At 33.4% G+C, this 18,177-nt stretch overlaps 1 protein-coding gene across 1 annotated transcript; it reads right to left on the bottom strand.

Moving 5' to 3' along the window:
- Positions 1,986-4,513, bottom strand: LOC109715011 (probable indole-3-pyruvate monooxygenase YUCCA5). The gene is made up of 3 exons (XM_020239788.1): positions 3,539-4,513; positions 2,960-3,331; positions 1,986-2,504 (listed from the first exon to the last, which is right to left on the bottom strand). Exons 1-3 carry the CDS (start codon positions 4,238-4,240, stop codon positions 2,280-2,282), a joined length of 1,299 nt encoding a protein of 432 aa, XP_020095377.1. The 5' UTR covers positions 4,241-4,513; the 3' UTR covers positions 1,986-2,279.

Raw genomic sequence — 18,177 nt, 5'->3', positions numbered from 1 at the left:
GCCTCGAGAGCTCATTTGCCCTTCATAGAGCTTTTATACAGAAGTATCGCTTGAGTAAAACTATTTAAAAATATAGTGTAACTTTTTTTGTTAAAATCAAAGTGGCAGGGGACTTGGTGGTTGGTACTTGAGGTCCCAAGTTCGAATGCTAGTCGATTCACATTTCTAGCTTAGTTTATTTCTAAATAAAATAAATGAAGCGGGTAGTATGCTACCTATCTCTCTCTTTCAAAAAAAAAAAACAACTTTTTTTGTTAAAATCCTCTTACCTGGATATCATTCAAGGTAAAAGCTTGTTTTAGCTTTTGGTCACAACAATAATTGTAAATTGTTTTAGGCTTCGTTTGGAATTGTGGAGAGACTGCATTACGTACGGTGAGAAAGTACGATGGAAAAATACTTTGTTTATTTTTATATATAATATTGCATTTCGCATTTCGTGATTAGTCGGTTATGATATATTTTCTGTGGTCGGTTCCACCGGAGAATACAGAAACATATTGCTATACGCTTTTATTCCAACTTTGTTTTATTTAATAGCGTCAGATAGGCCTTAATATCAAACTAAGCCTTAGGAGTGGATTAGCTCTGACTAATGGAAAAAAAAAAAATGTTTTTATTAGAAAAGACAAGTGTTTGGCAATAGAGGAGTGAAAATTTTCTAGATGTATCACAATGTGGAAGTTTCAAAATGAAGCTTTTACCTAGTAAAAAAGTTATTAACTTAGTAAAAAAAGTTATTATAATTTTAGAATATTTTACTCTCTTTTTTTTTTTTCCTTCTTTTCTCTTTTTTCCAAAAAAAGCTCTAACATGTGGCTTGGTAGTGGCTATTTCTGGATCCAGTAAGTATTTTTTTAATCTTTTGCCACTTGAGTACAACTCAACTCCAGGTAAAATCCAGTGAGGGCCTGACAATCATTTTCTTTTCAGAAATAATGCAAGAGAGAGGGCTGCAGTATCTTTTTTTCATGGACTCTTCTTGATAAAAAGTTGACATGAAATGATTGATACAACACAGCTACAGCAGGGATTTATATTCTCCAGGCTTGTTAAATGAGTTTCTCTACACTTACCCCCAAGGCTCCCATCCAACTTGATACATTGATAATAAAAATAAAAAAAATTCTTAAAATTGATATTTTAAAAACTGGATGGAACATCCAAAAATATTATTGGGCCAAGGGTTAAACCAAGAATATCACCATGACATTACAAATTATAAATTATTATTTTTAAATTTATTATATAATATGTTGTTATTATTATTTTAGTATCATAATTATAAAATACAGAATTTTAAACTAAACTAAGTAGATATAAATCTTCAAGTTTTATTTTTTATATGACTGATCTATTTTAGTAGAAAATAAAATCAATTAAGTTGTTTTCAAATGAAACATTACCAATACATTAGCGGTACTTTAGGAGCTCTGTAAGACGTAACCCTAGTCGTAAGATTGCCATGGAATCTTACCAAACTTCTTGTAAATTTGATACTCTGGAATCTCATCCGCCTTTTTATGCAGTGTAAAGTCTTTGGGTCAAATAGTTGTAGATTCAGGCTTAAAACAAGCAAGTACATAGGCAGAATGACATGAGCATATTCGTCTAATGTGTTGGTTTATCAGAAGTTGAAAGGGATAGGTCTTATAAAGGAGAGCAAAAATTATTGCTTGCACCCAGTGCACGGCGATAGCTCGTGCACTACTGCTAATCTGCCATTGATCTTTTCTCCTACTTCTAATCGATTCCTTAAAAAAAAATCATTTTACTCGAGAAAAATAAATTGCTACTTTCTAAACTGTGGCAATTAAAATATGAGACGTAATGGATATACGAAACTTTGATTGATGCATAGCACCAAGGTTAGGCCATAATATTCTCTAGAAAACATAGGGATTGGAGAAAGAGAAAACCAACATACACACACAAATAGAGAGAGAGAGAGAGAGAGAGAGAGAGAGAGCAAGAAACTGGAACTATTTTTACCGAGCAAATCTTTCAACTCTTTTCACAAAGTTGCCAAAAGTGATAAAAGAAAAAAATAAAATAAAAAGCCTCACCAACATCAACTGTTTTCTATACATAAAAGGCCCATAAAATCAGTTAATAAAATCTGGGCTCTAGTAGAGAGAGATATGTGCACTTCTTCTGCCCTATTTTTTATGTTATTTCTAAAGTTAGTGTCATCAACAGAAACTAACAACAGAATAGAGACAGAAAGAATTAAATTAGCGGGTCACCAATTAGAGAGAGAATTCATAAGAGTTGTTTCCTTATATCTGTGAGATGCATCTCCTATGGCAAGCCACAAGCCTCTTTGTTTGCTTTGTTTCCTCTTTCCATACTTGGCTAATATCTGCTGCAATTTTTATTGCATCTGACGAAGTGCCAGACAGCCCTCTCCTTGTGAACCCAACTGCATAGAGTCCTGATCTGCCCTTCCAGCTGTTTGGGAATGGCTCTTTTGGGAAGCCATCTTTGCTGAAGAATTCACTTTCCTACACTCATAAATCACAAAGCTAATAAGCTTTTCATTCTTTCAATCTTATTCCAAAAAGAAAAAAAGATTATTAACCAAATAAAATTCTCAAAATTTAGATTTTTATGGCTACCCTACCATAGCTTTACTTTTTTGGGAATTGTTTCAGGCACCCAACTTCTTTAACTATCAAAAATAGAGGAAAAATATGCCTAACCAATCAAAAAGAGGCATTCAATATTACCTCCTTTATAAGAGAGATATTCAAGTATTATTAGAATAGAGCCCAACTCCTCTGCACATATTGATAACTTGTTTGGTTCATCTTAAACTTCTTTATTAAAGTGGATAAAAAAAATATTGATATCCTTTCAATTAATATTTTAATGATGTATCTAAAGTGCAAGTAGTGTAAGCAAAAGTTTTAAATTAGAATTTCGATGAATATTTTAAAATTCTTATTTGCTAAAGTACCTGGAGCCACTGGGGGACATTACTACGATAACCAGTCGCGAGAATCACCGAATCGATGCTTAGCACTTGGCCATCGACGAGCTCGACTTTTCCGGGAAGAAACCTCTTGATTGCAGGAACCACTTTGATTTCGGCTTTTTTGATCTTCTCCAGTGCTCCAATGTCTAAAACCGGGGTTCTCCCTTGTGTATTCTTCAGCTCTAAGGGTCCGTTCTTCGGCCTCTTCAGTCCAAGCTTCTCGACGTTTCCAAGAACTATTCGTGCTAGAAGGAGTAAAATCTTGTCTACCAGCCATAGGGGAAGCCACTTCATCAAGAGAACTGCCATTTCGAACGTTGATTTTCCGAGAACCTCTCTCGGCAATACATGAATCTGCTCATAAAAAATATCGGACCATCAACGAGGTTAATATCACACCAAAAAACAAAAATAACACGATCAAAAGCTCATTATTTTCGCCTTCCTTTCTCTCCTATGCATCCAAACACCAGAAGATACAATGATTCTCATCTTCTTGGCATTTTTGCAGTTTAGTCCCTGTCTTTCTTAAAAATTGTAATTCAGTCCCTGGGGGCTCACCGAGTCACGGACGACCATGGCGGGGAAGGCATTGTGCTCGCAGAGGTCGAGGCAGACCTCCATGCCGGAGTTCCCGCAGCCGACGACGAGCACGCGCTTCCCGCGGTACGCCTCGCCGCGCTTGTAGTCCGCGACGTGCGCCACCGCCGCTGCCGCTCCGAAGCACTCCGCAAGCCCCTCGATCTCCGGCGCGACGCGCTCCGCGTTCTCCCCCGTCGCCACCACCACCCACCTGCCTATGTACTCCACCTCGCCGGAGCTCCGGCGATCGTCGTCGTCATCATCGGGGGCGGCGGCCGCCGGCGTCGTACGGACGCGCCAGAGCCCGGACGTGTCGTCGAAGCGCGCGGACTGCACGGCCTGGCCGAAGCGCGGGGCGATGGCGAAGCGCGCGGCGTAGGCCTGCAGGTAGTCGACGAACTGGCGCTTGGTGGGGTAGTCCGGGTAGTCTGCCGGGAAGGGCATCATGGGCAGCTGGCAGAACTGCTTGGGCAGGTGCAGCTTGAGGCGGTCGTAGGTCCGGCGCTGCCACAGCGACGCGATGCAGTCCGACCGCTCCAGCACCTCGAACGGCACCCCGCGCTCCCGCAGGCACGCCGCCACCGCCAGCCCCGACGGCCCCGCCCCCACTATTATCGGCCCGTTCACCCACACGCACCGCCGCCCGAACAGCTCCTCCGTCTCCGGCGCCCTCCGCACCATCTCCGTTACAACAATTCTATATATAAATTTAATTTTCAACAATTATTATTGAGGATGGAGGATGAAGGATGAAGGATGAAGGATGAAGGATGAAGGATACTACTACTAGTCTATTAGAGATATATAGTAGTGTCTATATATATATGGTGAGAGAGAGAGAGAGAGAGAGAGAGAGAGAGAGAGAGAGAGAAGGATACTGATGATGAAGGGTGTAAATGGTGTAGTAGTAAAAGGAGGTGGAGGGAAGAGAGGAGAGAGGAGGGTGTATAAATAGGGAGGGAAAAGGGGGGAGGGAATTATGCATGTGATGGAGCTGGTGCTTTTGAGGTCCTTCTCAGACAAATGATAAGCTTGGAGGGGGTTTCTATGTATTCTATACCTTAATTTGTTTTAGAAAATACTAAACTTTATGTAATGTAAAAGTTTCTTATATATATATATATATATATATATATATATATGATGTATCTAAAGGTGGGGTTTTCGTGTGTAGTTTATTCTATTTTGAAGGGCTTTTGAGGAGTCATATTTTAGGCTAAAGTTGTTGATTTTCGAGTTTTTTTTTAATGGCATTTTTGGTTGGTCGAAAATGAAACATCAAAAGTAATACTTCTAGAAAGTGATATTTTATCAGTTGTTTAGTTTAGGAAAGTGAATATAAAAGTAACTTTAGAAAAATGAACCGATAAAATGAGTAATAACTAAATCTTACTTTTTTTGACTTCGACTCAAAAAATTTTGAAGTCACTGAAAGTAGAGATGTTAGCTAGCTAAGAGATTATACTTGGTTTTAACTGAAGCGGGCGGATTGGATTATGTCCATTTTCCTTCTACAATGTGATTATAGGCTGCTAGGAAGGAGGACTAAAAGATAAGATTCCACGCTATGATCCGAAAGGACGGACAGACAATCCAATCTATCGTTCGCTCTTTCGTTCGCATCTTTTACTCTATCAGAGTGCAAAGACTTCGCTTGTCACATTTCTCGTTTAGTTCCAGTCCCCTACTAGGAAGAAATTCTATTGTTGTGAGGGCGGGGTGGTTGGCTCTGGTTAAGTACATAGACTACTCTACTTAATATTTGAATTTATTTTTTAAATTGAATTTCACTTTAAATTTGAATTAAAATCATGATCACATTCTGAATTTTATTTGTAAAGTAAAATTTAACAAAAAATTTTAAATTTAAATTTTGTGACTGTATATTTAAATTTAATTTTTTGTAGTTTTAGTTTTATTTAAATTTAAATTCTAGAATCTAAATTTAAATGTTAAAATTTAAATATTAATCAAATTAATTTCAGCTAATAACTTCAATTTGAACTTTGAATTCAAATTGTTCCTACTATAAATTCAAATTATTGACTGAAATTTGAATTTCAAATTTAAATTTTTAAGTTCAAATTTAAATTTGCTATTTACATTTAATTTTTTGATGAGTTTCAATTTGAATTTGAATTCGAATTATGAATTCAAATGTTCAATTCGAATTGTGATTTAAACCCAAATTTTAATTTTAATTTAAATATTAATTTAAATTGCGAATTCATATTTGAATTTAGAATTTAAGATCAAAGAGTAAATTAATATATGATTCAAATTATAAATTTAAATTATGAATTCAAATTTGAATAAATGTTCTAATTTCTATGTTGAACTTTATTTTAAAATTTTATTTCAGTTATGAGTCATAACTTAAATTTTAAATTCAAATTATAAATTGAATTTATGTCTTAAATTTTAATTATAATTAAATTCAACTCAGATTTAAGTTTATTTACATTTTAAAATATAATTTTAAATTCTAAATATAAATATAAATATAAATTTTTAATTTACATTGCGAATATAAATCGTTTGTTTATATTTTTCATCTCTTTATATATAATTTAACAATCAAAATTATAAAATTTTTTAATTTTAAATTTTCACTCTATAGCTAACCAAACAATTGACCTGAAAAATCACTTTTGTAAAAATAACTCTTTTCACTTTATTCACTTTTGAACAACCAAACATGCCCTATCGGTAGCATATGAATCTTGGGTCCATTATATTTTTTTTTAAAAAAAAATTATTTGACAAAGATTTTTGTAGAATGAGTCGAATTAACACTTGTTACGTGGACGTGTTTCATGCTGCACCAGAGGACTCGTTGGATCGTCCGTGAATCACTCGTATAGTTGTAGTTTCCGCAAAACACCATGTGGCAACTTTAATTTTAAATTTCTTTTTTTTTTGTTTGTTTTTTTTTTTTTTATCTACCATGGATGAATCTGCATGTGTGTAAAAGGATTCAATAAACCAACTTAATTTGGCATTGATTGATCATTTGGCCTTTTTAGTTACACCTGAGGACCGTTTTGGTGGTTCTTGAATCACTTGCATGGTTACTATTTTCACACAGCATTATGTGACAACTTTTATGAGTTTTCTTATCTTTTCTTCTTTTTTTTTTTCATCTATCATTAAGTAGATTTGGTTGTATTCAAAGGATTCAAGATATGGGCTTGGTTTTATTACATTGATGGGCCATGTGGCTTTTGATTGCTTCGAATGGTCGATTGGATGGTTTCTGAATCACCAGTATGATTGTGGTTCTCGCACAACATCATATGACAACTTATTAAAATTTTGTTTTTTTATGTACCATATCATCGTTAATAGTTCAAAAGATTTAAGATATGGACTTAAGTGCACATTAATTGGCTAGCTTCTGATTGCATCGAATAATCGATTGGATGGTTCTTGAATTATTAGTGTACTTGCAATTCACTAACAACACCATTATGTGGTGAGCTTTGAGATTCCTCCCTCCCGTCCTCCCCTGCTCTCTTTAACTACCCTTGATAGATATGCCCCGCATTTCAAGGATCTAAGAAGTAGACGTNTTTCTTCTCAAATTGCTTTAATTTTAAATTTCTTTTTTTTTTTTGTTTTTTTTTCTTTTTTATCTACCGTGGATGAATCTGCCTGTGTGTAAAAGGATTCAATAACCAACTTAATTTGGCATTGATTGGTCATTTAGCCTTTTTAGTTACACCTGACGATCGTTTGGGTGGTTCTTGAATCACTCGCATGGTTGCTATTTTCACACAACATTATGTGACAACTTTTATGAGTTTTCTTATCTTTTCTCTTTTTTCTTTTTTTTTTTTCATCTATCATTGAGTAGATTTGGTTGTATTCAAAGGATTCAAGATATGGGCTTGGTTTTACATTGATGGGCTATGTGGCTTCTGATTGCTTCGAATAGTCGATTGGATGGTTTCTGAATCACCAGTATGATTGCGGTTCTCGCACAACATCATATGACAACTTATTAAGATTTTATTTTTTTATCTACCATATCGTCGTTAATAGTTCTAAAGATTTAAGATATGGACTTCATTGCACATTAATTGGCTAGCTTCTGATTGCATCGAATAATCGATTGGATGGTTCTTGAATTATTAGTGTACTTGCAATTCACTAACAACACCATTATGTGGTGAGCTTTGAGATTCCTCCCTCCCGTCCTCCCCTGCTCTCTTTAACTACCCTTGATAGATATGCCCCGCATTTCAAGGATCTAAGAAGTAGACGTAATTTGGTGTATGTTAATTGGTCATCTGGCCATTGATTACGCCAAATGACTATTTGGATGGTTCTTGAATCATCAGTAAAGCTGCGGTTCCTACATAGCATCATGAGGTGATTTTTAAGATTTTTTTCTTTTTCTTTTTCTCTCGCCCCCTGTTGCATTCACCGTATTCAAAGGGAAAGGACTGGAATTGGCATTGATAGTTCTTCGACAAGTCTCTTTCGGATAATCACAGGGAATGAAAGAGCTTAAATGTACAGTGATATTAAATACATTCTGGATGATCAGTAGTTGTGGCCTGGATTGCTGGCCTTGACCTACTTCACACTGCATTAAATGGTGCTCTGACAGACACTTCATCATGGTGACATCGCAATTTGTTCATGAAACAACATTACATTCCCTTCACCAATCATTCCTTCTAAGACCCACTTTCTTTTTTTCCTTTTTTTTTTTTTTTTTAATTTGTTTCCTTGATCCCTTTGTGCTTCTATATTTGTCTCTTCATCTCCTCATCGCTATAAATTTAATGGACCATATATTTTCTTGTATCTATCTTTTTTATTTTATATTCTTGGATTTCTTTATCAAAACTACATATATATATATATCAAATATCACTAATTTTGAAGTTCCATAAATAGCTTCTTTGTTATACCTCTTATTTTTCTTATCCAACACTATGGTGATCATCTGAGCTGTTCTTCTCGGAACTGTAGTAAAACATTTCTCATCATCCTAAGCATGTAGATGAAAGCTTTATACATGTATTTTCGTGGCATATCATCATTCATTAATTAGCAAAAATTAGTCGTATATTTTCATGGCCTATAATTCATCCCTTAACTTTATCATCAGTGCTTTTGTTTTTTTCTGCGGTCTATATCCTCAAGCATAAATTGGCAATAATTATAATCACTTAATTAATTAGCCCCACCTGAATTTATTATGCGCGCAAATGAACAGAAAGATACAATTATGGAACTAATGATACACTACCAACCAATATATATATGAAGCAAATAAGAGTTCTTAAGCAAATCTACAATCATTAGAGACTTATGTATGCATGATTCTATGATTATCTCATGAAAAGGCAATTCTAGAACATCAAATTGTTACTCATCAAAAGCAACTCAATCTCTAGCTCAAATCTACAACATTTGAGAGTGGTCCATGACCTGGTATTAGGGAAAAATACATCCACAAATAATTTCGCAACATGGTGCTCGAAAAGGGTGACAAAGAATTTCGATTTACCCTCTACCTACACCTAGGTTACCTAATCCTATGACCATTATGCATTAATTACCCTTCTTGGATAACCTTTTTCGCCGACGAACCAATCTAGTGTTGGTTTATCAGTTCATTGCATAAGTAGCACAATCAAGTTTGAATTTAAGCAATAAGGGATCGCTATATATATGTTTAAAATTGAATAGCCGAAATCATTCAACATGGTTTAGAGTGGTCCATAACTAAATGATCTCGAAATATAGTGCTCGAAAAAAGCCAAAAAATTAATTCAGTGTCTTTATATCTATACCTAGGTTACCAAACCTATGATAATTATCCTGCAATACCTTTCATTAAATTGTCCAATTTGTTGTCGTGCCAATCTATGATTAGCTCGCCAACTCATTGCACAAGTAGTAAATCAAAATTTGAATTTTGACAATAGCAAATCACTATGTCTTTTCGAATAGAATAGTTGAACTGTGCACATGATAGAGAGCAATCCCTGATCTACGAGTAATGAGATATGTTTCTACAAATGATCTTCATATATAATATGGTGCTCGAAAAAAGGCGAAAAAAGTTTAGTCCACATTATTCTTAGATTGTCCAATTTGTCGACGAGCGAAAATATACAAGGTTTGGTTTATCATTTCACTGCACAAGTAGCACAATCAAGTTTGAATTTGAACGATAGCGACTTGCTGTGTGGGTCGACGTTCGTGAGAGGTACCTCGCGCCCATCCACCAGCTGGCTTGAGCAAGTAATTTTCAGAAATTATTGGCAGGGTTGCATCACATTGAGAGCTACTCATAATGCACAAACTGAGTAGTCTTTGAACTATATATGTTTTTGTCCTTTTTTTTAAATCATCATAATCATCATGCTAAGTTTCCATTACTTTTTAGTTGTATATTTGTCACTTAGTAGTCCTACCACACACTTTTAAGTTTGCTGGAAACAAAGAGGCAAGTCAGGTTATACATGGCATAATATGATAAAACTATACAAGTTCCTACCCATGGAAAAAGATTAGGTTAGTTATATATGCATTTATTATCATTCTCTTGTTGATAAAATATTAGTCATTAATTAGTATCTACTTACATTAATTATATATATATATATATATATATGTGTTTGAAGATTAGATATAATATGGTTTCATTCTTTCTAGATATTTTGATTACATATATATTTAAGCTACAAAAGATCTTAAAGATCATTGTTTAACACTAAAGTTTTATGAACTTAAAAAAAAAAAGAAAAAAGAATATAACTGATAGTTGTGATTAATTAACTAACTAATCATTTGACATTTAGGTCTAACTGAGAAATTCTTTTGGTCTTAATTTTGGTGTGACAACGCATAGTGCTTAGTATGGTGTGATAGACTCCTAATGATAGAATATTTCACACAATGTCATGTCACTTCCATGATCACTAAATTCAAATTGGAAACAACAGCTCATAGTTGACGAATTTAAGAATTTATGCTGAAGAGGCCATTATTTGGATTGTACTTTTTGATTAGGATAGAAATAATTCTTGTTGTATTAGAAACTAGTTGATATGATTTAGGAGATTAAAGGACATGAGAACTATCAGAATAAACAGTAAAAGATAATTAAATTTTGATATTACGATCTATTTGACTGCGGTGCACTCGTGAGATTTGACCAGCTTCGATTTTGACAAATAAAAAAAAAAATACAAGTGCACCGACTGAGTTGTTTAGTTTTCTTAAAATACCAACCTAAAATAAGATAAAAGTCTCTTAAAACAAAATACAATTGAAAAGAAGTAATTAGTTTGGTTTGGTTCGATTTACTACTTCATGTGCAAGTACATAGAAAAGGTTAGTTAAAATGTATAGGAATTTATTCCTCAATAATAGATCATTTTGAAATAGACCTTTTCAATTTTCAATTATTTTAATTTAGTTATTTAATTTTATTAGTAAGATTACAAACTTCGCTAGATCGTGTGGTATATAATTTTGATAAATTAGCTGTTTTAAGCACTTTTTCAACAAGAAAAAAAAAACTATCATATATTTTTCTTTTGTTTGTGTTAGAAAACCCATATAACTATATAGTTAATTGCGCGCCAACTCATCCGAAAGGCGCGAGGAGCCACCATTGTGTTATTTGTAAAATGCAACTTACCATTAGATAATAATAGCTTAGCAAATTTGTTTAACTCCTCAAATTTTCACTTTGAATAACACTGTTATCGGTAGTTATTTATCAGTTGGAAAGTTAAAGTAAATTGGACGATAGGGATTGAATTATTCAACGAAATGGACGGTCAGTAAAATGCGATGGTTGGGCTGACCCGGTGCACTAGGCGCACGCAATAATTTCTTTCTCTTTAACTACATAATGATTTTGCTATCGTGAAAACGTGACATAAATAATTTAAAGATGAACAAAAGTACATTTTCTTATTATTAAACGCATCAACAAAGAAAAGCTAACACAGTGACTCACCACGCGGCTACAGTTGTACTTGAATGGCCCCTAAAGTATTATTATATTTATATATATATTAATTTCACACATATTTTGTGTGAAATTTATAGAGTATAATTTTAGAAATAAACAAGACCATTTAGTTTCACTTCAGTTTGGATAATAAAATGTTTGAATCAATGGCCACCACCATTAAATATGATCAAAATTATTTAAACTTTTTTAAAAATTAAGTTTTGTTATTTTATGACATTATATATCTAACTAGAGATCAAGTGAGTTTAGATTTATCTCATATTAAATGTTACTAAAATATTGTTAATTTTTAAGCCAGTTGATGATCGAGTAGTAGACAAATGATATTGTACAACTATAAAATTTAAAATTTTAAAAAGTTTAAATATTCTATATTATATTTAATAGTTTATCAATTATTAATTTGGATGTCTCATGCATTATCGTAAATATATATATGGAAGTAAAATCACTTGTTAACTTTTCGAAAAATATTCTACCTCTCTGATCTCCAGAATTTATAGCATACCAATTATCAATTTCTTAAATGTTAAAAATAGAAAAAACATGACTATTAATTTTGAGAGAGAAATAACATGACTTTACAATTTTAAAAAAGAATTATATACTTTTATATAAGATGTCAAGATTTATTTATAATTACTTGTCCGATGTTAAATATTTGTTATCATTTACGCTTAATATGAAAGAAGAGTATTAATTATAGAGGTTAATTGGAGATAATCATTTTTAAATAAGTTTCTTATTTACAATTTTTCACATAAAAATTAATTGTAATTTTGTTAAATCTCTTGTGTTTTTTGTTAGAAAAAAATTATTTATTTTAAGGCCAGTTTGCAAAAAAAATATTACCAATTTTGTGTTTTTCTAAAAATATACCATATTTTTAGATTTTACAGATTATATCTGAATTTTTAGCAAACTGATTAAAATATTTTTATCTCTTTCTCTCTCATTCATTTTTCTCCTACTCCTCACTGTCTCTTCCACTTTTGCTTCTTATCCTTCCTCTTCCTTCTCCACTGCCCCCATATATGTGGACGTCGCACTACTCTTTCTTACCTTATCCACTCCTCAGCAGACTCTAGTAGCGACAACGCGGGATTAGATATGGTACCGATCGCATATATGAGGTTGCGACGGAGGGCGTAGCCGTGCATGGCGACAACGATGAGTATACCGCAGCATTTGAGGAGGACAAGGAGGGAGAGGGGGTCGATGAGGGGGCGATGAATGAGGAATAAGCACAGAAAGTGAAAGAAGAAAGAGAGTGAGAAACAACAAAAAAATAAGAGAAATAGAAATAAGCTAGTTTACTAAAAATTCAAAATTAATTTGTAAAATTTGAAAAATTAATTTACTTTGCAAAAATGCAAAGTCACTAAATTTTTTATGCAAATTTGCCTTATTTTAATAAAATGCTTAAAAAAAAAAAATCATACTTAAGGAGGATTGTAAGTTTATTCGTTGGCTGTGGCGGTGCCGCTTCTTCCTGTGGGGTCCTCTTTATTCGACCATCCAATTTTTGCCACGTGGCGTTATGGCCCCGTCACCTAAGTAGGCCCCACAAGAACCTGCCCATTCCGTGACAGGTGGCATCTCCCCACCTCCCATCACCGCCCCCTCTTGGCCTCTTCCTGCCGTTGATTAATTTAATAAAATATTTGATTAAAAAAATGAAAATCTAATATATATATTTATTATCTTATGTAAAAATGTACCCTCTAAACTATTGCACGTTAAGAAAAAGAACCCTCAACTTTTTTAAGAAATTATCATCCCTTTAACTTTATAGCTAATTAAGTAAAAAAATTTATTAAACTTTATGGCTTAATTGGCTAATTTGTACTTAATTAGTCCAGCTATATTTGCTATAAAAAAATTCGATGACCTTAAATTATTAACAAATTTGATAAAATCTCTAATTTATAGTGGCCTTTAGTTGAGGGGGGTCTCTACATAATTTATATATACCTTTCTCTTTCAATATATTTATTAGTTTCCAGTTATCCACAACTAAGAATAAGATCCTTCTATGCCCAGTTGCACCCAATTCCTTATCAACTAGGTATTTTTATTTATCACTATTTATAAAGGAATATTTTTAATAATATCAAAATGATGGGTCACACAACAGGGAGTTGAAATATCTCATTTCATCTTATGGTAGAAGCAGAGTTTTAATTAAATTATAATTAACCTGTATTTTTTAAGTCCAGATGCTTAATTATTTTCGATTTCGCACATAGCAATCTTTCACAACTTATTGTTTATCATATATATATATATATATATATATATATATATAGAGTTGAGCTAGAATACTCTCGATAGTAAACGGGGCCGTTTACTATCGAGTTGTTTTCGATGATAGAGCTTCCAAATTGACGATCGGTTCCGTTGAACATGATCTATATCACTTGAAGTGCTTAGAAATCAATTTTCAAATTTTTTCGACATCATTTGCCTAATGATCAAAGGGTTTCAAAATTTGTAGTTTTAATGGTGGTATGGAGAACGTTTTTCTGTTTACGCTTGTAACGTAAGGGCAAATCAATTGAATATTTTGTTAGAAAATTCTTGTTAACTATTTAGAACAAGATCTCTTCTGCTTGATCTTGGGATTTACAGATCTATAATTGCTTTTCTTTAAAGAATATCTTTTCAGCATTCATTTTTTGGTTTTCTCCTACGAGATGAATAAAAAGCTTCAATGATCGAAAGAAGTTGATTTGATTTTAGGATAGCTTTAACATGGTTTGTATGATATGTTACGGAAGGGTCGCCCTCTGCCGATCGTCTCAATTTGGAAGCTCTATGCATTCCGAATACTCGATAGTAACGCTGCGCGTTTCTTCGGTAGCTATTCTAGCTCCAATCCTATTATATATATATATCATATATCCTAATACCTCTATATATCGCTCTATATCTACCGCTTAATAGGGCTCGACTACTCTTTCCTTATATTAGGGTCATGATGCTTGTATATAAGTTGTTTGCTCACCGTTATCGAGTCTTGCCGCTATCGATCAATACACTGTTAACGTTATTCTACAGCTAAAACTTCTTAGAAGCAATTTTAACTAGTTCGGCATCATTCCTATGATCGAGAGGTCACATTTGATCAATTTTTACTTACGGCCCCGCGCTATGGAAATACTGCTTAGTTAACGGGCTAAAATAATCACGATCTTGTTGAATTTTTGATAGAAATTCGTATTACTCACAATAGATAAAGATCTAACTCCGCCCGATCTTGGGCAAGTTGAAGATCGATTATCTTTTGTAGACGTCGCTCTCGTTTTGAGTATAGTTCTTATGCACTCACCTGATGGACCCCCTCTACTTAGGATTGCGCATTTTACGCCTCCGCTCGCTCCTTGGACCCCCTCTCATTTATCTCTTCTAGAAGTTTAAATACTCTAGATCATATTTAACGTTAAGTCTGGTTTCTCGTCATCGGAGCTCATCATTGAACAATTTATGAGTACTGGGGAGCGATCAATCTCCATAATGTGTTGAGTATCCATTGCCTCTATATAACTATACTATATTATATCTGGTTATTATTGTAAATTTTAAACAGAGAATTATTTTCAGAAACGCACAGCCAAGAATTATCTTAAGTGTTTTCTCAATTGTAACTTTTATTTTATTAGTTACCAAGGGCGTGCTTTTCGAGTTTTTTCCGATTACTCAGTGCAATGCATAGGATGTTTTATATTGGGTAGGGTGGGTGGAGTGGGAGAAGGGAATGGGTTTTATGCTGCTAACGTGATCAATTATTTATTTGGTTTCGCGTAAAAAAGTTACGGTCGAAACTTGAGTTAACCTCAAACAGCGTAATTGACTTCGCCCCATAGTGGGCCAAAGTCAACTACGGTGAAGAGAGATGAAGAAAAAATAATAAAATAATATTATAGATAAAGATAGTTTTATTTAAATATATTTAATTATGTTATTAATTATTTTTTATTTAGTTAATAAATTTAAAATATGATAAAAATTTATTAATTAAGTTTTAATATCTTCTTTATTTAGTTTGTACATTTAAATATGATAAAAATTGATTAATTAAGTATTAATATTTTTTTACTTTATAATTTTATTGTTGTATTACTATAATTTACATATAAAAAAATAATTTAGTTGTTTTAAATTAAATTTTAATTATGTAAAAATATAATTATATTATTTTTATTTATTAAAATATTTATTATTTATATATAAATTATAGCTTTACATCATATACTTTCTACCAAACAAACAGCAGAACTAATGGAACTTCACTTCCATTACTACGAAACAAACAGCGGAGAAGAATTAGTTTTCACCGAACACTACTTCAACCCAAAGTCCACTTCAACCTAAAGTCCAGTTTTAGTGAAACAAACATGCCCATAATGTCACGACATTCGCCATGGTTTGGAAACATTCTACCACCACAATAATAAACAATTGTGCAATAGCATTGGAATTCGAGATTTCGCTTATTAGATTACTCTGGTGCGGGTCCGCTAAAAAGCTAGGCCAAATACGTCCTAAACTAATTAATTAACTTACTAATCATAATACTTTGATCATAATAATAAATTAAGCACTTTTGCAAGGACCATGTACCTTTGAAAATACTAATAAAGGAAATATTAAGCATGATGCATGCATTTTGCATTTAATTTTTCCCTAGGTTCCTTGGTATCCAAGAATCCATTTTGGTGATTAAATAAAGTTGTAATTAATTAAGGCTCTTTTGTTTTTCTGGACATTGAACTTGATCAAGTGGTTTAGTTCATTAAGCTTGTTGTATAGTTAATTTATTTATTAATGTAATCATGGTGTGAACATTCCCTCCTTGAGAATATTTTTCGACTTGTTCTCCTTGGAAATGTAACTACTTTTCATAAAATTTAATAAAACTATTTGCTAGCTTTTATGCAGAACTATTTACTGATTGACACTTGTCACATTTTTGTTCACACAACAATGATGGTATAAGTAGGCTTACACCTTTCCACTAAAATTAATTAACAAAGCTAGTTAATTTAGTGGGTATATTTTGCACTTAGGGTTGGGGTTTTTGCATGCTTTTTTAACTAATAAGAATATTAATATAAATTCCAGCTTTTAGAGGTGAACAAGGGGAACAATTTTATCCTCATGTAAATAAGTTCTTGGATTCTACCATTTTGCTTGAGAGTGAGTGCCCCTAGACTCCCTAGTGGAGAGGCATGTGCATGAAAACTTTGTATCCTTATTCTCTTCTTTTCATGCTATAGAGAGAGAGAGAGAGAGAGAGAGAGAGAGAGATTATTTTATCTTAATTACCTTTAGCATGGTCATTTCACACTCAAGTGCTACATGAAAAAGTTGCTAGGAAAGTGAATGTTTACCACCCTTCAAAAATGATGACATGCATTAGGGGATTTGAGCCCAATAACTAATTACTTAGCCAAATGTAAGATCAAGACCATAACCACCTAGCTAAACGCGTGATAAACTGTTTAAAGAAGTTTCTTAATTATCAATTGGCGATACACCCGAGGCAATTGCTATGGTTCCGCGATCACCCTTTCAATGGAGCTCGTACTCCAAAAGCCAGCACGGTGGCGGGACTTCTTAGTTTAGTGCAAAATACTTGCTTTTAACCTAAAAATATATACATATTTGAAACTGCGAGAATCTATGGGACTAAGCTTTTCGTCACGCGAGAAAAGATCTCAAAGCGTTCGAAACCATAGGACGACAGTGATCACCGACTAGTTAAGCGGATCGCCTTCTATGTTGCTTCCTAGGGTTTGGGCCTAATCTTATGATTACTTTTGTGAAGGGTAGTTCAAAAGGGAAAGAGGGAATGTTATTAGCTGAATTAATAGTCCTAGAGGGGACCAACCTCACAAAGAAACCTTTTCCTAAATCTTTGTGAGGCTTACACATGCTAAAATAGGGCTTATCTCTTCATTAAAGGCAATTTCCACTAAGGATGAGTGGAGGTTTTTAAAGTGTTCAAGAGTTTGTGGGGCATATATATATATAGAGTCCGGCTACTATACTTTTATGAGTGCGATCGACTTCGTACTCATAAGTTGTTTTCGATGATAGAGCTTTCGAATCGACAATCCATACCGTTAAATATTATCTAGAGCATTTAAAACTTCTAGAAATTAAAATTTATAATTTTTCGATATCATTTACTCTACGATCAAAAGCTTACAAAACTGACAATTTTTAACGGCTGGTATGGAATATTTGCTAGTTTAACGGTGAAAAAGAATCGGAATAGGTTTTGATGGAAAATTTTATTCACTACCTAAATAAAGATCAATAACTCCGATCTTAAATTGAAAGATTTGATCATCCATTTTTAGGATGTCGTTCGATTTTGACCGTTCATTTTATACCCGCTTGATGGACTTAATAATAATTTCGAAAAATTACGAAATTTATTTTCTAAAAGTTTCAAATACTCTAGATCATGTTTAATGGTGTGGATCGTCGATTCGAAAATCTCAACATCGAAAATAACTTATGAGTACGAAGGGCTCTATACTCATAAGAGTATAGTAGCCCTACTCCATATATATATATATATATATATATATATATA

The sequence above is a fragment of the Ananas comosus genome, linkage group 9 (assembly GCF_001540865.1).
Source record: "Ananas comosus cultivar F153 linkage group 9, ASM154086v1, whole genome shotgun sequence".
NCBI classification, from domain to species: domain Eukaryota; kingdom Viridiplantae; phylum Streptophyta; class Magnoliopsida; order Poales; family Bromeliaceae; genus Ananas; species Ananas comosus.
Note: the sequence above shows the minus strand (reverse complement) of the source record. Positions and strands in the feature narration are given on the sequence as shown.